Here is a 25,253-nt window from a genome sequence, read left to right as displayed (position 1 = left end):
CCCCGCTGTCATGCTCCCCTCACGGGAGGGACGGTGTGTGGTCATATTACATCCTCAGCGTCTAGCCTAGCATCTGGCACCCGGTCATCAGCTCAGAAGTGTTACATATCTGATGCACTTGTGGAAAACAAGATGACCTCAGGGTGAAAGCCTGAGAAAAGCTGGCTATTTCTCCCCTAAGACAAAGACGAGAAGAAGGGACACCTGCATTCAAAAATAGACAAGTGAGTTTTCTTCCTGTCCTGAGTAGGGAAAATGCCCCGAAAGGTAATCTACAGTGGAGTCGGTGGATGGAATCTCGGGAGCTCTTTCCCTCCTCCTAGACTCCGTCTTTCTAATTTTTCCACACTTTCTTCTCTGCACTCCCAGCCCGGACGTCTGTAACTGTAGAGTGTCGTGCTTGCCTCACAAAGCCGCATGACAGAAATTTCTTTTAATTAGCACATTCATAACAGCAACAATAATTCTAATCATTAATAAGCCGCTCACCCTACTTAGGAACAAACTAAATGGCAAGAAGTCAATGTTAATTTAAAAACACATGTAAACAAGAATCCAGGAAAGGCCAAACACAATAGCCTTTTGGCATTATTAATGCAAAGGACTGTTTCCGCTGGGCTTGAGAAGTGAATGCTACCATACCCGTGCCCTGTATCCCCCACTCACACTTTTCTTAAGGGAAACTGATTCTCTGGCGGCTCCGTGGTAAAGAATCCACCTCCCAGTGCAGCACGTGTGGCTTCCATCCCTGGTCTTCGAGCATCTCCTGGAGTGGGAACTGGCAACCCACTCAGTATTCTTGCCTGGAAAACCCCATGGACAGAGGAGCCTGGGGGCTACAGTCCACGGGGCTGCAAAGAGTTGAACATGGCTTAGCGACTCAACAGTAACAACGATTTCTTTAAAGACATGTTTCGTCCAAGCACCATAGGCTTCATGAGGGCAGGGTACCTGCCCATGCGGCTCTGAGTCTGCGGACTCTGTGCACATGGTAGGTATTCAATACATCAAAGATGAATGAATGAATTAATCAAACCCCAAAGGTGTGCTAACGGATCTCCTTCAATAGAACAGAACCTGAGTGCTGCAGAAGGTCACAAAAAGTCCTGGGCACCAGCACCATTTCTCAATTCGAAACTGGCCCAGCCCTGGGGCTACGAAGGTTGAAGTGTTCACTCAAGGATTCCTAAATTTTACTTCAACACAAAATTAATCCCATTGTATCTTGGGTCATCAGGAGAACGGACTTCTCACTGAACACAGCTGCATGAAATCAATGTCTGTGCTTGCTTTGTTATTGTGATTGAGAAGATGCCCAGTAATCAGGAAAAAGGACACGGTGCAGCTTTTTCCATAGACTGTCCCCCACTATCTGGGGGCCTCCCAAGTTTGGAAGAACGGTTGTAGCTCATCTCCGCGGCACCTCGCGGTGACACCCCGAAGTCTGGGCAACGCCCGGGGCCACCATCCGTCTGCCTCGCCCACGACTCCGTGGAGCAGCGTCAGGAGACAGAGCCAGGCCCGCGTGTCAGCGCCGGCCCTCCTGATGGACCCGGGCTGTCTCCGATCATTTCCTCCGCTGCCTTTCATATCACTGAACTGAAACGATCAGGCCTGTCAAGAGCGAGGGCCCCGGATGAAAGGCCAGTGCATTAAGACAGAGCATAATTGCCAGCTTCTGAATTTCTGACATTAATCGTTTTACTGAAAGGAGACAGTGCAGCTCCTCTCTCCCTCTCTCTCTCCCCCTCTCCCTCTCTCTGTCTGTCTCTCCCTCTCTCTGTCTCTCCCCCCCTCTCTCTCTCTCTCTGTCTTTCTCTCTCCCTCTCTCTCTCTGTCTCTCTTTTATTGCCCACTCACAGGAATTATGGGGGGGAGCGGGTGTTATGGGGAAAAAAAAACACCTCACCAACCACAAGGTTTGCTAATTAAAAGTAATATGTTTTCCCATTTTTTTGGCAATTTGATAACACAAAACGCTTACTTGGGGGCCACAGGGGGAAACAAACTGAGACGGATAAAAAATGTTTTGCGTTCATCCAAGCACAACTATGTTAATGCGTATTATCCCATTAATGTGCATCAACACCGGGCCTCGGCTCACCAATGCAAGCAAGAAGCATACACTTATCATCATTTGATAACATGTTTAATGACAGATTGACGGGAGATTTGCAAATGTGAACTGGCATCAGTGTTGCTAACTTCAGCTTCTGCCGCCGCCTCTGCTATGCCAGCATATTTATGTGCATAATTTGATTTCTCAGCCACACTGTTAGTACATTTTTAATATTAACTATGCACGAACAGACAGCCGAACTTAAGTTGCACTGATGGTTGGAGTTCATTAGATTGAAAAAGATGGGCATGCATGGTTAAGATGGAGGGGGCAGCCCGACATCCAGGAAGCACACTGAACAGACACACTCCATCCTCACCAAGTCCAGGCTACACGCTTCCCGTTGTCAGAGGCGGCAGAGCTCTCGGGAATGCAGGAAGAAGGGGAAGAAGGGGAAGGAGAAGGCCCCTGCCCTGGGCATTCAGTTAGAAACTCAGCCCGAGGCCAGGAGGTGGCCAGACACGTTCGCGTTCCTCTCACCTCTAACCCATCACAACTCTGCACCAACCCGAGCATCCCGGCCTACTTTTTCTTCCCCGGTGGCTCAGACGATGAAAGAATTCGCCTGCCGCAGGTTCGATCCCTGGGTCAGGAAGATCCCCCGGAGAAGGAAATGGCAACCCAGTCCAGTACTCTTGCCTGTAGAATCCCGCGGACATGGGAGCCTGGCGAGCTACAGCCCACAGGGCTGCAGAAAGTGGGACCCAACTGAAGCGACTGTGCGCGCACGCGTGCATGATGCCTAAGGCATTTTCTAGTTGCATCCTTCAAACTGGAACTTGGAATAAATACGAATTGGCTAGTTTGTTTGTATTAGTTGCTGGCACGCACTGCGCCTGGAGTAGGGCGGAGTCACTGCGGTTCCCACGCGCACGAATTCGCCTCACTTGTCTGCATAGCGATGCGGCTTTGCAGGGGCCTCACCGCTGCTCGGAAACCAGATTCAGACCCTGGCCGCAGTGAGAACCGCCTGCAGAGGGCGATGTCGAGCTGCCCTGAACACTGTATCCTGCGCCCCACGCCTGGCCTCTGTGCGGGATTTTCCTTCTAACAGACGCATGTGCAGCTGCCCTTCGGGGAGGGCCTGGAGCTTCTGAAGCTGCTTTGCCTGCGTCTGCTTTGCACCCCCGGCGCCTGCAGAGCTCGTGTGGCTGGGGACGGTCCTTCACCAATGACTGGCCAACGCAGGCGTCCCAGAGCCCAGCCCATATTCCAGGGGGCCTAAACTCGGGGGCAGAATTAGCACCCTAGGGCTCCCGGTGCATTCAGGCTGAGCCTCAGGCTTTGCCAGGACTCACATCTGCATCTGGCTTCCCTCCTTCTCAGTCGCGTTTATCCGCTCCCTCACTGGTTTCTCCTGAGAGCCTGTTCCTTAAAACATTCACTTGTCTGGGGATCCTGAGATTGGGGTCTGCTCCTGGGGCCCCCCTCCTAAAACCTTTTCCTACTAGACCAGGGGCTGGCAGAGTTCAGCCTGTGGGCCTAATCCGGCCCTCCATCTGTTTTTATAAATAAAGTTTTATTGGAACGCAGCCGCAGCCGCTCTGGTACGCGCTGCTTTTGCTTTGGGATGGCAGAGTTGAGTCGCTGCGATAAACACCGCGCAGCCCACAAAGCCTTCGACATTTGCTATCTAATCGTGTGACGAAGTTTGCCCGCTCTTGAACTAGATCGTGCTTTGGACACATTATCCACTATAATGAATTATAACAATTAATAATAATTATCACACCAAGCTTTTTCTCACCTCAGGAGCTTTGCGTGAGCTATTCCCTCTGCCTGCCGATCTTCTTCCCTCACTTAATGGATGATGGGCTGCTTCTCATTTCTTAGATCTCAGTAGAAACATCACTTCCTCAGGAAGGTCTTCCCTGCCCATCCACCCACAGTAGCCTTCCCCACCCCCACCCCTTGCCCTCTGCTCTGAGCACTTAACTATGAGACTCTTGCCTCTATTTAAGGACTCCTGTCCCCCCCCCCCCCCCCCCCCGCCCCCCCCCCCCCCGGTATTACCCACTGGCACATAAGCTCCATGAGGGACAGAAACCTTCTGTTTTGGTCCTTTTGGGTCCCAGCGCCTGGCCCAGTATGCACTCCAAAATACCTACTGACAGACATGTGGTCCGTATATACAGTGGTGTATCACTCAGCTACTAAAAGGAACCAAACTGGGCCATTTGTGGGGATGTGGATGGATCTGGAGACTGCCACACAGAGTGAAGTCAGAAAAACGAATATTGTGTATCGACACATATATGTGGAATCTAGAGCATGGCAGAGATAGCTTATTTGCAAAGCAGAAAAAGAGACAGAGAACAAGTATATGGACACCCAAGGGGAAAGGAGGGGTGGGACGAATCTGGAGATCGGGATTGACCTCAAACACACCATGCATAAAACAGCTAACTAACAGAACCTGCCTTATACCACTGGGAACTCTACCGCATGCTCGGTAGTGACCTAAATGGGGAGGAAATCCCAAAGAGGAGCTATCCATGTGGCCGACTCACTCTGGTGTACAGTGGAAACTAATACAACATTGTAAAGCAACTGTACCCCAATACATATTAATAACAAAAGAAAAAGTGTGCTGATTGAATGATGAGGAAGCATGGAAAATATTCAAGGGGCTGCACCTGTTCCAGCTGGATTTAGAAATCAAGTGCTCCGTTTAGATGGGTAATTCCAACTCTGTTTTGAATCCTTACTCCCAAAGTGATGGGAACATACTTTATGCTTAACCTGTATTAGTGCCTGGACATTTATAACCTCTGGTATTAATGTGCTTGTTTGCCACATTATATAATGGGAGGTCACTGTATGTGATAAGCTGTAATTTTTGAATTTTATGATATAAATTGGCCTGCTTCAAGAACCTGGATATAAAAAGCCTTGCTGTCAAGGGATCAAGTTTTACTCTGTTAATGGTTTAATTGGTGCATTAATTTCATAAAGCTTTTGTTGAGGGTTAATACGTGCAGGCTCCACGTCCGTGGTCTTCAAGGAGCTTCCTGGTGAGGAAAGAAATGCACCTCCCCACACACATCCATCTGTGGTCCATTCTCTACGGGTAGCAGCCAGAGTGATTTTTAGAAGTGCCAGCTGGGTCATGCCATTCCCGTGTATAACCACCCGCCCACCCACAGTGAACTCAGAATAATCTAAGCTCGTAACCGTAGCCTGCACTATTGAATCTGTGTAAACACTCAACTTGTTTGACCCTGAGAGCACGGAGTTCCAGCAGCAGGGTCCTTCTTTCAGTTTCCCCCAGCATCCCAACCCCCACTGGCCTCAGGGCCTTTGCACTTGTCGTCCCTGTCTAAAACCCTCTTCTTCATGTCGGGGCTGGTTCCCTCAGCGTGTCACGCCTCAGTTCTTCCCTGTCAAAGAGGACTTCCTGCAGCAGCCCCCAGAGTAAACTAGCACCGCTGCTCCCCAGGGGCCCAGCGCTTTACTTTCCTCGTGGATCTGACGCGAACTTGTTTATGAATTTGTTTCCTGGTTTTGATCTTTCTCCTCCTATAATATCTGCCAGGGGAAGGAAAATGCCATCTATTCCCTGCTGCACCCTTGGAGTCCAGCGCAGTGCCGGACACAAAGACAGCACACACAGACGATCAGAGCGTCGTCGATGTAACAAAGGAGACACACAGGGTGATGAGAACACGCCACGCGAAGGGCTGGGTGGCTTTAGAGTCAGAGAGGCGAACTGCGGCCTGCGGGCCATACCTAGCCGCCTGATTCTGTGGGCCCCAGAAACTAAGACTGGTTTTTACATTTTTAATTTTTAAGATCTTTATTTATTCATTTTTAATGACATGGCATGACCCAGCTGGCACTTCTAAAAATCACTCTGGCTGCTACCCGTAGAGAATGGACCACAGATGGATGTGTGTGGGGAGGTGCATTTCTTTCCTCACCAGGAAGCTCCTTGAAGACCACGGACGTGGAGCCTGCACGTATTAACCCTCAATAACACTGTGTTCCATAGTGGCCGCACAAATTTACATTCCTGCCGACAGTGTTTCGGGATTCCCTTTTCTCCATACCCTCTCCAGCATTTGTTGTTTGTAGACTTTTTGATGATGGCCATTCTGACCAGTGTGAAGAAGAACCTCATTGTAGCTTTTTAAAATTCATTTTTAATTGAAGGATACTTGCTTTACAATGTTGTGTTGGTTGCTGCTGTATAGCAACGGGATCAGCTTTATGCACGCATACATCCCCTCCTCTTGCGCCTCCCTCCCACCCTGCACCCCACCCCTCTGGGTCAACACGGAGCGCTGAGCTGAGCTCCCTGTGTTACACGGCAGCTTCCTGCTAGCCGTCTATTTTATGCATAGTAGTAAAAAGTCCAAAGCAGAATGCTATTTCATGACCCATAAAAGTTATATTAAATTCAAACTTCAGTGCCCACTGATAAAGTTGTATTAGAACATAGCCACACATACACACATACCTAAAACCTGAAAACCTGTTGCTACTTTCACGCTACAACAGCAGGTTGCGTTGCTGTGACAGAGACTCTGTGGCCACAACACTGAAAGTATTTTCTCTCTGGTCCTTTAGAGAAAGTTTGTTGACTGCTGATTTAGATAGATTTTCAGGAACCAGTCCTTAAAGAAGACGACGTTCAAGTTGAATTTACGTGATGAGAATGACGAATATAAGGTTCAGGAAGGCGACGTTTGACGTCCCAAGAGAGAAGAAGCACTCACAAAATGGTCAGCCTTCTTATTACAGTATAAGCTTTGAATTAGGACTTTTAATCTGGCAGTGGGATGCTGGGTACATTGGCACGAAGTGTGAGCACAGCTGAGAAGGTTGGCAGGTGTCCCCTGCCACAGTCCTAGTGAGAGACAGGCTGTCCTTCCGCTAACCCAAGTGCTGTGGAGACCGAGCTGGAAGGGGTGATGTGGGCAATGCACTGGAGAGGCCCTGCAGAGACAGACAGGATGCAGGGGGTGGCGGAAAGGGGAGAGAGGGGTCACAGGTCCTGAGCTGAGACCCTGCGAGAACCGCGGGACCACGCACCGTCACTTCCGATCTGAAAGATGAGCAGATGTCGGGACAGTGAGAAGCTGGCCTGGGTCACGCTTGAACAAGATGAGCTGGATTTAGGGTCTTCCTGCCATGTCCCCAACACTGATCGCAAGCCCCTGGGGCTGACCAATCTCAGCCCAAACTGAAGCGTGCAAAGCCCACCTATGTTCCTAGGAGCTTACATCTGACCCAGACCAAAGAAAGCATCCCATTCTCCCAGCCCTGGGCACCTCTTCAAGAGGACGTGAGCCCACAAGCCAGCTCAACGCAACCTCCACAGCTGATTGGAACTCTTGGGAAACAGGCACTCTTTCCACTCAAACCCTTAACTTCTTTTTTTCTAAAGAAATAACTCTAGAGCTGGTCCAGACAATCTTGTCATTTGCCTCAAGGGGAGGACAACAAGGAGGAACTCGAAGCTGAAAGACCAAGTTCTGATGACGCGTCTCTGCCGCCCCTAGGCTTCATCTGTGCACAAAACCAACTCTGTCCTTGAATGAGCCAGGAAATTCCTTGTTTCACTTAATTAAGTTTGACCTGGTTTGCAGTCAGTTGTAAACAAGAGATTTTGATAAACACAATTTGGAGGTAAGATGCTGAGCAGTTTTAACTATTGCTTCCCAAGCAATTATACAGCCCATCTCTTCAAAGTCAAGGAAGGTGTTAAGTCAAGGGGAAGACCTGTTCCCCTGACCGCCAGTCAAGACTCTTCATACAGGAAATTCTCAGTAGAAACAACTGTGTTGGTACTGTCTACCCCTTTTAGGTGATCTCAGCAGAGTCATGCAAACTTCCAGGCCACCTGCCTTCCCTAGATTCTTGTCCTCTCCTCTTCTTGCCCCGTACGTTAGCTTCTGTTTTCTCTTCGGCCCCTCTAATGGGTGGTCCGCAGTCTCCATCTTGGTTCGACTCGATTTTGTACATCAAGCGGACTTTCCAGGTGCCTCGGGGTAGAGAATGCACCTGCAATGCAGGACACGCGGGTTGCAATGCAGGAGACATGGGATTGATCCCTGGGTTGGGAAGATCCCCTGGAGTAGAAAATGGCAACCCACTCCAGCAGTCTTGCCTGAAGAATCCTGTGGACAGAGGAGCCTGGAGGGCTGCCATCCGTGGGGTCGCAAAGGGTCGGACGTGACTGAGCACTCAGCGTGGCCGTGGTGTGCCCACCAAGCGGGAGTCCACCTAGCGGGTCCTGCTGCTTCCTCACCCAGGACAGGGCATGAGGCGGGCTCAAAGACCGAGTTAAAATTAACAAGAGCAGACACTCATCAGGGCACTTACAACATGCCAGGCTAGTGCATAAAGCAGGGGTTTTCAGAGTGTGGGCCTTGGACCAGCATCGCTGCATCAGCTGGGAACTTGTAGTTCAGTCACCAAATGGTGTCCAGCTCCTTGTGTCCCCAGGGACTGCAGCACGCCAGCCTCCCCTGTCCTCTGCCATCTCCCAGACTTTGCTCAAACTCACATGCATTGAGTCGGTGATGCAATCCAAGGGTCTCCTCCTCTGGAGCTTGTCAGAAATTCAAATTATCTGTCTCTACCTAAGAACTACTGAGTCTGACTCTGGGGAAGGGACTCAGCCATCTGGGGGGTTTAACAATCCTCCCACCCTCTGCCCGCGATTCTGATACACACTCAAGCTTGAGAACCACTGGCCTAAAGCGTCATTTAGGTGATCTTTTTCAGCGATTTTCTTGACTCCCAAGGGAGGACAGTTATGCCCGTTTTACAGATGAAGAGACTCATCTTATTGAGATTAGGACATTTGCTCTTGCTGCTAGTAAGTGGTAGGGCTGGACCCAACCCAGGCCTGGCCCACAGGCCTCTTCCAAGCTCGCCGGCAGAGGTGGACGCAGCCCCTCAGCGTCTGTGTCCCTGAGCAGAGCGCCCGGCTCACACTCCAGGGGCAGAAATGCTGCCTCAGATTCACCTCTCCCCTAACCCTAACTCCTAGTGAAACTTAGGACACATTTCTCAACCTCCAGAACTTTCCACTTGAAAAAAAAAAAAAAAGAAAGGCAGCCACAGAACCGAATCCCAGCTGATCCCCAGCTCAGGTCCACTGAGATCCTAGAGGCGGCTCAGCACGTGGAAGAGTGATCGTCAGCTTGCAACCTCCGCTCTGGAAAGTCGCCCGCCCCTTCCAAGCCCTCACGTTCTGCACCCTGCATTTCTTCCCAGTTAATATCGTGTGGTTATAGGTGCCATTTTGCTTGCAGTGATTTATAAGCAATCGCTAATGTTCAGTTGTAATTTCCCATTTCAGATGCGAAAATGGCTCATCATAGTCGCCACAAGGGCCTCTCTACAATGATATATAATTTAAAAATTAACACAAGGACAGAGGAGACTCTGCAGTTTTGAACTGGGAACTTAGAGATTCAGAGGTTAAAACTTGATAAGGTGAGCTCAAGGAATTAGATGTATTATTAAAGCAAATGCCTTGGTTCCTGACTTCAGAGATTTTTCCCAGCATCTTTCAGTTCACTTGGACTTGTCAAAGTGCAAGCCCAAAGATGGTATCTTTATATTAGGGCATTTTTTCCCCATTGTTAGGAACATTCTCTAATTCCTGACACAGACCTTTCTGATATAAACTATGCTGTTAGAAAGCAAGCAAAGCAGAAAAAAAAAAAAAAAATCAATGCTGAATCGCCAGCAGGGGCCAGAGAGACTTGAATGGCAAGACCGACAAGAGCTTATGGCAATTCTCTAGGGAACACCCGTGGCTGCCTTGACAGTTGTCATTGGCTCTGGGTTGAGACGGATCCAGAAGACTCTGGACAGTAGAATATGCAGAAGGCCCATTTCCAGGGGGAGGGGACGGTAACAAGGACAGAGGTAGGGAAGGAAAACAGTCAGGAGAAGAGAAAGAGAGTTGGGGCAAGATGCAAAGACTCAACGCTTCTGCATGCGTAACGCTCGAAATACTTTGGTGCTTAATTTGGTTCAACCATTCATGGCCTTTGTGACTGAATTGTCTCCCGGTCTGCTCCAGCATCAAGTGGTTACAATTATGGATTGCAAATTTATTGACATTTGACATCTACATCAGCCTTCCTCTGATCAACAGAACTCTTTGCCGCCAAACTGAATAATTACAGAAGATTTCAGCAGTTACGGGGATGCCAAAAAGGTCATTAAATCATCTCGAAAAAACAATGTGTTCCTCCATTTCATCTCGCCAGTAAATCTCCCATCGAAGTCGGGACCACCTAGTGCTGATGCGCCGAGGAGGGGGGGCGCCGAATTACAGAATGGAGAGAGGAATTAGATTAGGATTGAAAAATAGGAAGGCAGGCACAGCAGGGGCCTTTCGTTTGTCTTTCACGATTCCTCAAGAAGCACACAGATAGTGGTTAACTTTTATCAAAATGGATTCATCCCGGCAAACAGGTGGCGATAGCAAGCTTGGGAGCTGAGGGCGGTCTGGGGGAGACAGGGGGGAGCTGCTGCCCCAGGTCCTCGGAGGCCCGCTGGGGGGTCTCACAATGGGAAGCCTGTGGGGTCTGTCCTGAGGCCCTCTGGGTCTTCTTCAGCCGATTCTGTTCTCCTTCCTAAACAAGCACGCCCCTGAGGGCCCGGCCGCCCAGCCCTGCCAGCCCCTCTCCAGAGCCCCTGCCCCCCATTCCCACTGCAGTCAGATCGCTGGTCTCCCCTTCTCTCTGCGTCCCTCTCCTCCTTCCACAGCGAAGCCGGACGATCTTTCTAAAAGAGAAAGTAGATCATGGCACTTGCTGCTGTAACTCCCTCCAGTGACTTTCTGCTGGGCTCAAGGGGGGACAAACAACCCACAGTTCTGAGGACTTTCTGCAAAGCCCTCCTCGACTTTGTGCCCCCTCGGCAGTGCCCTGACCCACGCCCCCACCCCCAGCTGTCAGTGCCCCCCTTCCTCTGAACAGACCCCCAGCCCCTCTTCCTGTTTCCCACCTGGGACATGCCGCCTTCAATCCGTCATGTGTCCGGCGCTCCCCAACCTCCTGTCTCCTTTCCCCGACCCTCTGCCCCTGTTTAAAGCATGTGGCCTGTCCTAGGCCCCCACACTGCCCCGTGTTTCTTGGTGGTCCCTTTGTGCTCAATACATGTTAGCCATTAGGACTGTTATCTACCTGAGCCTTCTAGGTGAGGGCTTCCCTGGCGGCTCAGATGGTAAAGAATCTGCCTGCAATGCAGGAGACCCAGGTTCCATCCCTGGGTTGAGAAGATCCCCTGGAGAAGGGAATGGTTACCCACTCCAGCATTCTAGCCTGGAAAATTCCCTGGACAGAGGAGCCTGGTGGGCCACAGTCCAGGGGGTCGCAGAGTCAGACAGGACTGAGCGACTGACACTTTCACGCACTGATAAAGGTGGAGCCCTGGATTTTGACCTGAGCCAGCTCACCGGACACAGAGCTGACGCCCACCTCTAAGGCCCTGCAGGGCGGGGCTGCTGCTGCTGAACGCATCCTGCACAGACTCCACAAAGCCGGAGCACTTGGAGGAAGCACACTGCCCTTGAGCACCTGCCTGTCCGCGGCTCACTAGACAGAGCTGACGCATCCAGGCCGAGGCCAACGTCTGAAAATCCTCCAGGCTCTGCCTGCTCGGCCGCGTCTCTCCAGCTCATTCCTGGACCGGGCCCCCTTTGCGCTGAGGGACATGCATTTTCCGGGACGAGCACACTTTCTCTCTTGCAAGGCTTCACTCTCGCTGTTCCTTCTCCCCTCAGGACTCCCCCGCCTGGCAGGTGCCCTCTCCTCGCCCCAGCTCAGCCTGCTCTCCGCTCGTGGCCAGACTCCCCCAGCCCTGGAGCCCACCGGTCCAGCACGCTCCCCGGGGCGACGTCAAGCTCCCGGGAGGCCTCTGTCTCTCCTCTGTGACCGGCAGCTCTGGTCCCTGCCCGGCTCACCAGACTGCCCTATCCCAGCCCCAGCCACGGCCCCCAGCACACGACGGGCCTTTACTCTTCAGTGACTGTCTCCATCTTGTCTTTCCCTGTTCCCGAGACAGGACTTGTGACTCGGTTCCAGCACATTCTAACTGTCCTGGTTGCTGTTATGATTCCAGCTGTTAGGCACTTTCATGCGTCTTTAATTCTAGGGATGCTGTGTTTTAACATGGATGAAAGATACCCTCTTTAATTCTATGTGCCTGATACTGTACCAGGAGGATTCTTAGTAGGTTTTAAAAGAGGCCAACTTTATAACGGGGTTTCCCACGTGGCTCAGAAGGTAAAGAATCTGCCTGCAATGCAGAAGATGTGGGTTTGATCCCTGGGTTGGGAAGATCCCCTGGAGAAGGGAATGGCAACTCACTCCAGTACTCTTGCCTGGGAAATCCCATGGACAAGGAGTCTGGCAGGCTGCAGTCCCTGGGGTCGCAAAGACAGAGGGTCGGACATGGCTGAGTGGGGGACACTTCCATACGAACCCTTGTGACATGGTCTCAGGCCGGCCTGTGTGCAGCCGCTTGACAGAAGAGGCTGCTAAGGGCCAGAGAGGCGACGCGACCTGCCCCTGGTCTCTCAGCTGAAAAGTGGAAACCTGGTCCCCAGGCCCAGCTCAGCAGTTCAGGGCCCATGTTCCTCCCCACGGAGCTCTGCCTTGGGCTCCTTCACAGGACTTCTAGACACCAGGAAGCCTCCATCGCCTGAGATTTTGTGACGGTCCTTCCCTCGGCTTCCAAAGTACCCCCCTCCCTTCATCCTCCTGCATTTCTGGGATGGCGCGGTCCCGCTTGATCTTTGACTTCTAAGCCAGAGCAAAAGCACCATCCAGGAGGGGCCCGTCTCCATGGTTACTACGCACCAGAGGGCCCGCAGGCAGGCAGCAAAGGGGGAAGTGGAGGCTGCAGCAACCGGGGGGGGGGGGGGGGCCATAAACAATTAAACGCGACAAAGTCCGCTGGTGACTAAAAGTCGAATTATTTGACTGTGAAATCGAGTAATGCAGCATTGAAAATACCATAACCTGAAACATCATTTTTTTCCTCCATAGATGAAAAAAGTACCAGATAAAACCATGCACGTTGAAAGTGCCAATTTTCTGGAGGGCCCGAGTGGTAGGCAGTTGTCTATGTCAAAGATTTGAGCTTTCGAGATATTTAAACTTTTTTTTTCTTTTTGCCCATTCATCTTCTCTCCCATACAAATAAGTTACGGACGGGATTCACATTTCACACTTGGGTGTAACACGGGCAGAATCTAACCCAGGGGGTCCCTGAAAGGTGATGGGAGAGTTTTTATCTAAGATGCCGCCTTGAGGGAGATGGTCCTTTGTCCACACCTAACTTCTAGCTCTGCCGCATGCTCGCTGTATGAGGCCACCAATCACTTGCCCTCTCTGAGAGCTGGTTTCCTCCCTTGTAAGCTGGACCCAGTCACCGGCCTTTCTTTAGAGAGCTTAGGGTCAAGATGAATTGAGGTTACGTACACGAAGGGCCTAGCACAATAGCCGTAAATGCCCCATAAATGCTAATCCTCTGTCGCTACCTATTGACGCCAAGGACAATAGTGAGTGGCCACACGATGGCAGGCCCCGTTTTTAGCTTTCCTCTTAACCCCACAAATCAGCACCGTCACCATCATCATCAACTCGTCATTTGCACTGAAATGCGTGGGAGACCAGGCAGCCCTTCCCACCTGCGAATGGCGCAGCCGCCGGGGAGCCTGGGCTGCTGGGAGAGGAGATGTTCCAGGGAGCTGGCGGCAGGGAGAGGAAGGGCGAGTCAGAGGGGAAGACATCCCCTCCAGGGCCCCAAACCCCGCCCAGTGCTCTCATCGCCCCCTCAAAGCCGCTGTACTTCCATCTGTCCTAGCGCGCTCTCCTTATATCTCTAAATTAAATGGCACAATCCCCCTCATTCTGATTTAAGCTTTAAGTAAACAAAAGAGGATTTTTTTTTTTTTTTTTAGGTAGATGATCAAGAGAGGAGGGGAACACGAGTCACGCCCTTGTTCAGTGGGCCAGACCCGGTGCTGAGCGCCGCCCGGAATGCGCGCTGTTCTACCCGATCCCGATCCCGGACTCAGGCTGAGACCGGAAGGGAGCTGCACTGACCGCTCCCATCCCGGCCAGCCTCCCGGATCAATCCGCACGTCCATTGTTTTCGCAAGTCTTCAGGGCACCGCTGGAGAATGAGCCCAAGAGAAGGGCCCTGTGTGCCTAAATATATCATACGTTTCCTACCAGTCAAAAACAAAGAGATAAAGAACATTCCAGATAGAGCATCCGCCAGCACAGTCTGCAGCGCCCTGGACTCCTGGGCTTGGGAAGTGAGTGTCCTTAACAGCAGGACCAAGTTCTCTAAAACCCGGGCGTGTGATATGCGCCCGGGGCTCGCGGCCTCCCCGTCTCCTGCCAGGTGAGCCTGGGTTTAACAGGAGAACACGACAGGCAGAGATTTCCCGCAAATTCCTGCTCTTTCGGAGGAAGGGACAGGAAAGGCAACCCAGCACGCCGAACCCTCTTCTTTTTTGGTACCCTTGACGCATTCTATCTCTGTGGCCTCCATGTCTGTTAACAAACTGCCCTGCGATGCTTGCAGGGCGTGGCGGCGAGACCGATTTAAAACCTCTGCATTGCTAAAACTGCACTGTTCTTCATCACGTTGAGTCATTTTTATGTGAAGTGTCAAGCTCCCTAACAAATAACTCCTGCCAGACAAATCAAGTTCCTCGTCTTAGAGCTGCGGCTAAATAGTTTATAGCTTTAATCTGCTCACCGAGGTGTGCAGTCTATGACAGTAATTATAAATGCAAGGAGAAATTATAGCTGAATGCTTTAACTGCATTAGGAGCTGTTTGATGAACAATCATGAGCGCCTGCTCATTTCCAACAATAGAGGGCAAGTTGGTGTCAGTGCATTAGAAAGATTTCAGTTCTGCATGGTTTTTCTCTCATTTACCACGGAATGTCACTTGTCTCCTATAAAGTAGAAAAAAAGCACCACGGAACGCTTTAAACTTGATCGTTAAAAAAAAAAAGACAAAGAGAAATGCAGGAGAAAACTGTTTATCGTGATGACTTCTGTTTTTTTTTTTTCTTCTTCTTCTGTTTTTCTTGGCGGCAGGTTCAGTTTCAAATTAGTTCGTTAAAGGTAACTGCTTGTTTGCTTACTAGGGGCCTTAAAAAAATCCCACCTCAAGCCATTTTTGAAAAACCTTTACAGAGAAAGACTTCTTTCAATGAAGGGCAAGTTCCAGATCTGCCCGGGCAGAGGCGTGGGTGACGGTGTGTGTGTCCCTCTGCTAGATCTTGGCCCTCTATCTATAGCTACCTAAGCTAATGACACAATTTAGCTCCTTATTTTCCCCTCCTCACTTTTGCAGAAAGACGTTTTTAATTTAGCTGAAGAATTGCACAAATGTATTTTAAAGACATAAATCCATATAAAAAATATGAGCTAATTAAAACATTGCACTCCCTGTCGCTCATGGAGTTTCAATTTAGCGAAAGAAGAAAGAATTGCATCTGGTTAAATGAAAAGATGATACTGATGGCAGATCGGAGTAAATGAAAAATAATGTTACTCTATATTAAAGCACCAAATTATACCCGTCAGGACAGAGCATTCAGAAGTCCAAATGGGGGGGAAAGTGCAACGAAGGCGGAGATGCGTGGACGCAAAAGAGGGGCTACGCCAGAGTGCGCGGAGGAGATGGAACTGTGAACGGGGGGAACGCGCTTGTTTCTTGCTGCGTTAGAAACGCTGAGGTCTCAAGGCTAGCCCTGTTTCAGATTTCACACCTTGCTTCCCCAAGAAGAGAGTCAAGATGAGGATTACAAATAATAGTAATTCTCACAGAGTTATTTCCCCTGGGATTTGGATCATTTCTTGGTGAGATGCTCCACGGGGAATGTATCATTACTTGACTGAACAAGGAAATTACATGAAAGAGGGTGAGGACATGCGGGTTCTTCCCCAGGTTGGTCCCTAGCCCCTGAAGCTGTGGCACTTGGTTTATGGCTGGAGCCTCCAGAGGCTGAGCAAGCTCTTATCATCCCTGCACACGTATGCCACGCTTCACAGACTTTTTTCTGAGCTGCTGGCTGGATTCCGGGGCTTGGGTTGCACCTGGAAACCATCAGGCGAGGTGCAGTAGAAGCGTGATGAGTGCTGGGCCGCCCGGGGCTCGAATCCTACGCTCACTGTGTGTTCTTAGACAGACCACAGACGCCTCTGAGCTTTTGGCAAATTCAGGGTGATCTGAGTACCCATGACCGGCTCATAGAAAGAGGCCAACAGGTCTCAGCCGTCATTGCCATCATTATCATTAAATAGTAGGGCAGCGTTTCCTTGGGATCCCCAGGTGGCTCGGTGATAAAGAATTCACCTGCCAAGCAGGAGACACAGTTCGATCCCTGGGTTGGGAAGATCCCCTGGAGGAGGAAATGGCAGCCCACTCCAGTATCCTTGCCTGGAGAGTTCCATGGACAGAGGAGCCTGGTAGGCTATAGTCTGTGGGGTCATAAAGAGTCGGACACGACTTAAGGACTGAACAACACAGCACTGTTTCCTTGGGGCACCTGCCTGGGTGTTAAGTGGCTCAACCCGGGAATGTGGTGTAGGTTCTGTACACTTTGGGCAAGGCTGAAGAACGTGATAGGGCCCTCGAGCTGTTGCCTAGAACTAACTCTCTCGTGAACCTACTATGCACCAGGCTTTATGGAAAAGAAATTCATACTTTTACTTGAATCTCATGACTTTCCTCTAGAGGAGAATTCTGTCCACATTTCAAAGACACAGAAGCGGGGCACATCTTAGAGATGGTGGGGGAGTTAGGGCTTGAGTGCAGGCCCGCAGGCCTGGACCCTCGCTGGTCTGTACCACCATCCCCTCCTCCGCTTCCCCCAGGACCAGCCCCTCCTATGCGCTCTGTTCAGCGTCTCCCCCAGAGCTGTCTGCACAGGCAGCCGCCCGTGCAGACTCTTGTCCTAGTCGGTCACCGGCTTAGTCCCTGGGATTAGCACAGTGTTTGGCATGGAGTGATGGCTTTCTCGATGGGTGATACTGAGAGAGCGGCTCCAAGGTGGTGGAGATGTGAGAACTTCATGCGACTCTCTCTGCTTCCATTTCGTCCCCTGTGATGTGGCTGAATCAGTCCCTACCGCGTACGACTGCGAGAATCAGGTCGAACAGTGTCCCTGTAGTTGCAGGCTGCCAGCCTGGCACGTTTCATCGGCATGGCGTTGGTTCCTGTCTACACTGCTTTGCCAATAGAGTCTGGTGCACAGTAAAGGCACAGCCAGTATTTGACGAAGGATGAGAGAGAGGAAGGCAGGCAGGCAGGGAGGAATGGCAGGCGGAAGAAGGAAGAGCAAGGAGGGGAAAGACTGTTGTTTGCGAGATGAAGGCAAGGTCGGTGCCTGTGATCGCCAAGAGGTGCTTGCTGTCGTTTAGCTGCTAAGTGGTGTCCGACTGTTTCTCGACCCCTGGACTGTAGCCCGCCAGGGTCCTCTGTCCATGAGATTTCCCAGGCAAGCATACTGAAGTGAGTTGCCATTTCCTTCTCCAGGGGATCTTCCCAACCCAAGATGGAACCCATGCCTCCTGCGTGGGCAAGCAGGTTTTTTACCACTGAGCCACAAGAGAAGCCCAGCCATGGGTTAGCCCAGCCCATCTTCTTCTTCCCAGGCTGCCATATAACCCCTGGTGTTAGGGTTGCCAGGTCTAGCAAATGAAAACACAGAATGCCCAGTTACATCTAAACCTCAGATAAGCAATGAACACTTTTTAGTATAAATGGCCCATGTGCTATTTGGGACATGCTTATTCCAAAAACGTATTTGTCATTTACATGAAATGCTAGTTTAGCTGGACACCCTATATTTTATCTGGGAACCTCACAGGCTGTTCACCCTGAACATGGATTTTATCAAATCATCCACAACAAAGGTGGCAGCTTATTGGACTAGAATTCATCCCCTCTATCAATTTCAAGGTCAGGTGTGACGCTAAACTTGTACACTTTTGTGCACTGCGGTAATGACTATAATTTCAAGTCCTTATGCATCTTAGACTCATTGATTTGCTCTTTGTTTAATTTCTGATTTTCAAGAGCATGTGGTTTTTCAAGGTATATACAAATATCTACTGAAATCGTCTCAGATTACTTATGTCCTAAATTGGGGATGCACATTAAACATATTCTAATTAATTTCTCATGAAAAGTTGCATTTAATATTTGGCAGAGAATTTTACAGAATTTAAGACATCATTTTTTTAAAAAAGACCTATCTAAGAAAAGAAATAAAATTCAGGTCAAAATTCCCATCTTGCATAGAACATGAAAGTGAAAGTGAAGTCGCTCAGTCGTGTCCGACTCTTTGCGACCCCGTGGACTGCAGCCCACCAGGCTCCTCTGTCCATGGGATTCTCCAGGCAAGAGTACTGGAGTGGGCTGCCATTTCCTTCTCCAAGGGATAGAACATAGATACTGTAAAACTCTCAAAATTTCCATAAAACCTTGACCATCTCTCCCAAAATGACATGTCATTTTTGTACAATTCGTGTGATCAGGCATCCTAACTGAAATTAGAGTTCCAGATAGCAGTGATCTCATTTTGTGATCATTTAGAAACACATAAGCATCATTCTGAGCAGTGGGCGAGGATTTGCATGCACATTGTTGTCAAAGAGGGCAGTGGGGTCAAGGAGGGGCGTCGTTTGCAGCTGACCAGAGCCCCAGAAAGCTGCCTCTGTGTGGGTGTGGGAGCTGTGGGGCAGGCGGGGGCATCCTCAGTGTCGACGTGACCACCGTTTTTTAGGTGCACGCGGCACATACAGTCTGAATGATTCCCGAACACTCAACCTGTTTTTCTGCGATCCGCTGTCAGAATCATAGCACACCAGTGTTTATCTAAGAAGGGAGATTTGTTTTCATATAATGATAATTCTGTAATATGGCGCTTTGAAGGTCCAAATCAGAAATATTTATTCCGTACAGACGCAGAAGGATGAGACAAGAGCTAGCCTATCTATGTATTTAATAGACTTCTAAGTACCTTTGAGTTGGCCACGACTAAAGAGCATCAGGTCCCTTTGTATAGGTTTTCCCCACTTACTGGGTTTTCTTGGCTTCCCTAGAACAGTTATGTGTGTTTCAGATTTTGACTGAGGCTTTCTGTTTCTCCTTATTCTGTATCTACATATTGTAATGTTTTGACTATGATATTAATTTAAAAAATGATTACAGACCTAACATGGAAAAGGTGGAAAATTGGTCTTTATTGTAGCACAGATAAACATACCTATGTGTCGTTTTCATCAGGCTTGGACCTACCGCTCTGCAACTGGAAACATTTCTCTTTGTGCGTTCTGTGTGTATCCACCTTTTGTTTTTTCTCTTTTTTGAAGGACCAGGACAGCATAATCGCAAGTTACATAAAATTTAAAACATTGTATAGCAAATAAACAGGTGTCATGGAACCCCAAGCTCACATGAAGATTCAATAGATGTATTTCAGCTTTTCTTTCAATATAGTGTGAGCTGAACAAACCATGCTTAGAAAGCAAGAGAAGAATCTGCCAGGAACACATTTTAATTATCATGATAAAAACATGCAAATGAAACCCAGGTCATCATGTGGGCCCAGAGAGCCGTCTGCGCGATGGGACGGGTTCCCCTGCCACCAGAGGCTCTTAGACTGTCTCACTGAGGGGATAGTTCCCAGTTTCAGCCCCTTGTTTCATTCTGACCGTGCTCACACTCAGTAAATCCTCCTGTATGGTGTGAAGTGAGCCCACATCCACACCCTAGTCACACCCGTCCCCACCTGCAACTCTGCTCCTGCTGGTCGCGTGATGGCTTGGTCTGAAATCTGTTTAACAAGTGCTCTGATGGTAGGGCGTGGGGAGGGCTTATAGAGTTGACCCTGAGCAGCATGTGTTTGAACCTAAGGAGGCCACCTATAAGTGCAGTTTTTTCAAAAGTACAGGTAAATACTATAGTACTACACAGTCTGGGTTGGTAGAATCCACAGGTGTGGGACCTCGGATACAGGACAGGCAGGAATACGGAGGAACGGTCATGGGGAGGGCCGACTAGCAGGTACACATGGATCTTCTGCTGTGCAGAGGGTTGATGCCCCTAACCCCTGCGTTATTCAAGGGTCAACTGCATGCCATTATTAGCTATTCATATCTTATCGCATATGTAACTAAAAAGACTAATCTGTAACCTAGCATGTCATAAACTGGGCTGGCAAGTGCCAGAGTTTTAAGTCAGGTGGGGTCTCATTTTGGGTTGCAGCCCAGAGTGCAGGACAGTTGATATCTGTGTGGGAGTTTCTAGCACATGGGGGCGGTATCATGCCGGAGAGGAGAGGGAAGGAAGGAGAGAAAATACACAAAGGGCGATGAAAATAATTTCCGCCTTGTTTATGCCCAGTATTTGAAAACGGCTGGTGTGACTAGTCTGCCAAGGTATTTGACCTTGGAATCTGTCTGCCTTCCTGAAGGTGACAGAGATCGGCTGGGCCCTGCTGACTCTGCCAGGCATGGAACTTCGACAGTACGTGATGCAAATTATCTCGAAGCTGTGGGACCCTCCGTGCACTGGCAAAGAGTGTGCCATTTGCTTCTTTATGTAAAATAAAGTCTCAAGCCCTACTTTGCATCCACCTTTGCTAAAGGTGGGCTCTGATATTAGCTTTAACTTAAGAGCAACCAAAAGACCGGGAAGAAAATGAGCTTCCCCTCGTTTCATCTGAGTGTCCTGCAGAGAAGAGTATTTTCCTCCCATCCGACTACAGGGCACATGCCCTTTCACAGGAAACCGAAGGCACAGGAAATAAACAACTCTGAGGGGGAGGGCAGTGGAAGGTAGCAACTGCTGCAAATAAGCTGCCAAAAGCATTCATTATAACTAATGCTGATAAAGCCAGCTTTAACCTATTCATGAGTTGATTAAGAAATCTGTCGAGTGGCTGCCCCCAGGAACGCTACAGTCTTTATTCTCTTGCTCACTATTTCTTTTTAAAATTTTCATCACTTTATAAGTCATTAGCATGGCTATAGGAAGGGGAGGTAGGGACATGGGATAATAAGAGAAGTCGGTGCTTATTAATTACAATGAGGCAGAGCCTTAACGGGACCTTGAGACTTGGGCCCTGGGTCACTAAGGAGGTCATGGATCAAGAAGCAGTAACCTGTGAGCTCCGACTCGCCAAATCCTTTCTGTTCTGTTCCCCAATGCTAAACTGCAGACATTGAGAGAATGGATAGGACTTATTTATGTTCTGGTCTATTCCAGTAGGCTACAGTCCTCTCGCGGTAGGGAGAGGTCAGCTGCCTCTAAATAGAACCATCTCCCTCCTAGAAGCGCCTCACACAGTCGCCGGCACAAGCACCTGGGAGCAAACCCATACCTGTGGAGCTACTCTTCATCCACGTCTGTTACAAACTGTGAATGGTGCTCGGGGGACTTGCTGTGCGTTTTGCTTAGGTGGAGTTTTACTGCATGTTTGCTCACAAATGTCCGGCAGCACAACTTACACTTGAATTTAGAGTCTGTGTCCTCTTCGCCAGCTATGCTTTCTGGTGACCGCTGAGCCGACGACACCCGGGAGAGCTCCTGCTCCGCTTTGCCTTGCTGCTCCACGGCCAGGCGGGTCATGTCCTTCATTTGGAAACCCAGGTGGGACTCTAAGTGACTGATGTAGGTAGACGGGGTTCTGAACTGGGAGGCACAGTCACTGCAGTAAAAGATAGGGTGTCCTTTGTCCATGTTTTTTAGGAACTTGGTCCCGCCCGTTTTCCTAAGCTGGTACTTGACGTTGGCGAGCCAGTGGCTGATGGTGGTCATCGAGAGTCCCGTAAACTTCGAGATCTGCATCCGCTCTTGGGGGCCCAGGTCGGACAGCAGGTATTTGCCCTCTGAGGTCTGGAAGAGGCTGGAGGCAAACTGAGCCTGCAGTATCAGAAGATGCTGGGGGTTCCAGTTGGACTGCCGGCCTTTCCTCTTATGCAAGGTGGAGACCTCACTGGACAAGTCCTCGAAGCGCCTGACATCCATCTCCAGCTTTACGGGAGGGACCCTGGGGGAGGTGGCGGGCTTCGGGGTGGTGGCCTTGGGGAGGACCTTGACCATGTCGGCGATGTCGGAGAGGGCGTGCTTCTGGGGCGGGGACGTGCACGACTGAGCTTGCGAGGACTCGGCCTTCTTGCTCTTGGACTTGGTCAGGTCGATGGGCTGATCGTTGTTCTCGAACAGATAGCGTCTGGACACGCTGGCCGGCCTCGTGGAGGGGGGACTCAGGACTGGCTTGTCCATGACGCTGAGGCTCGGCTTGTGAAACATGGACATTGTGCTTGAGCTTGGGCTGGAGCAGGAGGGCGCACGCAAGGGCTCCGTGGCTTTGCCCAGGTGATTATTCAGGACAGACTGCAGGGCGCTGAGCGGGTTGATGCCCGGCAGGGCCGCTGCAGGGTTGGCGAGGGCGCAGCCGTTGCTGAGAGGAGACGCCGGCTCCAAAGCCGGGCCTTTCTCTTTCTCTCCGCCCTGTCCCATCAGCTTGTCCTCCTCCTTTGGGGGACGCGGCTCAGCCTTTTTGGACTCCGCAGGTGGTTCGCTTTTGGAGAAAGCGTGCCCCTCGCTGTGGCTGAACGAGGACGCCTCCTCGCGGGGACTCTCTTTCCCACACTCCCTCACCGCTTCCTCTTTGTCTGTCGGCTCCTTCTTCACTTGCGTGTAGGGGGCCAGGTGTGCAGGCATGGACACCAGCGGCATCGCTTTCCACTTGGGTGCGATCGGCCTCAGCTTGTTGCTGAGGTTGGGTCGGATCTGCAGGACCTGGGAGCCCATAGGCAAGGAAGGCTTGGTGCCCTCCGAGAGCTGGTAGGCTGCGTGGATGCTGGGGTACGCGCTCCAGCTAGGAGCCCCGTTCTGGGCTTTATTGATGGCAGTGGTAACGGTATTTTCCAAAGACTTCAAAATGTCCCCTCCGCCCTTCGAGCCATCTTCCAAGTCCTCCTCCCTCAGATACTGGTACTTTATCGTAGGATCTAGTGGCTTTTGGAGAGGGTCTTCATAGTCCGCGCTTTTCATGACCTTCTCATCCTTGTTGATCTCCTCTGGTTTTTCCTTTTTGCTGTCCTTCAGCTCCGTCGAGGAGGCTGCGCCGTCACAGGCGGAGTTACTTGATGGCTTGGGAGCCAGGGCATCACTGTTTGGGGCATCTGACAACGACTGCATCTTCTCCACGGCCAGTGGGTCCAGCACCAGCTGCTTGCCTTTCTTGGAGGCGGAGCTGGTGACCTTGAGAAAGTGACCAGTGACCATCATGTGGGTGGTGAGCTGCTGCAGAGTGTCGTGGGAGCTCCCACACTCCATGCACTTCAAGATCTGGGACTTGCAGGCCTCGAACTGCCAGGTGTAGCTGGCACCATTCTGGTAGCCATAGCGGTTGTTGCAAGACAGTTGGAGGCTGGTGTTCTTCTGGGGCGGAAACGAGTCTGCAAACGACCCAGTGGTCGAGTCCGGGGAGCACGGCCGATTGACGTCGAAGACGCGTTTCTTGGCGGGAGTGACCATTTTTGATGAAATGGTTGGGACTGGCTCCTTCAAAGGCACTTTTTGGTAATGTTTTGTTTTGATCATGTGGACACTCAAATCCTGGAGGGAATCAAAGGAATCACCGCAAAACATGCATTTCAGGACCTTTTGAGCATCCTCCTTGTCCATGTCCTGGAAAGCCCTCTTTCGGGGCTTGGAGTAGCTCGTGGGTCTGAGCTTGTCCTTTTTGCGGTTGTCGTCTTGGTAGTGGCCGGTTTCGTTCATGTGGACGGTCAGCTCGACCAGGGTGTCGTAGGCAGCGCTGCACTGCCGGCAGCGGAACCTGCTGGCCCCGGTGAAAACAGTCCCGCACATTTTGCTGCTCTGCCGGTACAGCTGCACCGAGCTGAACAGGCTGGGCTTCGACACGGACCTCGAGGGCAAGTTCTGCTGCAGGCTTTTGGACAGAGCGTCTTGGTGCCAATCGAAATCCGTCTTGTTGCCACCGTTTCGGGTGTCACAATTCCGCCTCTCGCTGTTGGACAGCTTGAAGCCGAGACCCAGGCCCGACCAGTAGGAATCGGACAAGATGTTGGCGTAGACGGCGGTCATCTTATCCATGCAGCTGTGGGCTTCGTTTGGAAGCTTGGGGTGCACGCTGGCTTTCTTATCCGAGGCATCTCGGCCGCACACGCTCTTGATGTCTGACACCTGATCGCTGGCATCGCTCAGCAGGGACTCGTTCTCGGCGTCCTGGTTGGACAGGTGGCTTCCTGGAGAGTTCTGGTAGCTGAAGCAGCCCTTTTGCTCGGGGCCCATTTCCAGCTCCTCGTCTGTCCCTGCGTCATTGCTGCCCTGAGGCTGAGCTCCCGAACCACTGTCTTCCTCCTCCCCCTCTTCCTCTTTGATTTCCTCCTCTTCCTTCAGCTGTTCCTCCTGGGCATAGCCTGTGGGAGGAGAGGAAGAAGACGTGAAATAACAATAGCGGGTGACATAGTCCACCCCCACTTCCCCACTCAGACCAAGTGCCTCCCACATGGAATGAACAATTGACGCTTTTATGAACAATGAGCAATGAATAAAGGAAAAAGCCAAATGATGCCCTTTGTGCCACCTGATGCCTCTTAAAAGAAAACTGGCATCCACCGGCGACCCAGCAGATGACTGGCAGGGTCATCTTTTGGACTGTGGTGTTGGAGAAGACTCTCGAGGGTCCCTTGGACAGCAAGGAGATCCAACCAGTCCATCCTAAAGGAAATCAGTCCTGACTATTCATTGGAAGGACTGATGCTGAAGCTGAAGCTCCAATACTTTGGCCACCTGATGTGAGGAGCTGACTCATTTGAAAAGCCCCTAATGCTGGGAAAGATTGAAAGAAGAAGGAGAAGAGGGCGACAGAGGATGAGATGGTCGGATGGCATCACCGACTCGATGGACACGAGTTTGAGTGAACCCCGGGAGACAGTGAGGGACAGAGAAGCCTGGTGGGCTACAGTCCATGGGGTCACAAAGACTTAGGGACTGAACAGCAACAAGCGTTCTTTATAAATGCTTAGAATCCCAACTTAATCATTTCAGTGTTTAAGGGCTCTCATTCTAATACTCCTGTAACGG

At 50.6% G+C, this 25,253-nt stretch overlaps 1 protein-coding gene across 3 annotated transcripts in view; it reads right to left on the bottom strand.

Annotated features, from left to right (window-relative positions):
• TSHZ2 (teashirt zinc finger homeobox 2) overlaps positions 1-25,253 on the bottom strand; it is a 494,015-nt gene that overhangs the window by 181,287 nt on the left and 287,475 nt on the right. For 2 of the 3 annotated variants that reach the window (XR_001919091.1, XM_018058049.1), the window contains exon 2: positions 21,641-24,586. Coding sequence is in view for 2 of the 3 variants with exons in the window: in XM_018058049.1 (XP_017913538.1) it covers positions 21,641-24,586 (2,946 nt within the window). In the remaining variant the exon portion in view is untranslated. Of the gene's footprint in view, positions 1-19,670; positions 24,587-25,253 lie in introns of those variants that run through there. The other variant, XM_018058048.1, reaches the window with a different exon arrangement.

This window comes from Capra hircus, chromosome 13 (genome assembly GCF_001704415.2).
Source record: "Capra hircus breed San Clemente chromosome 13, ASM170441v1, whole genome shotgun sequence".
NCBI lineage: Eukaryota > Metazoa > Chordata > Mammalia > Artiodactyla > Bovidae > Capra > Capra hircus.
This window is presented reverse-complemented; position numbering and strand designations above follow the sequence as displayed.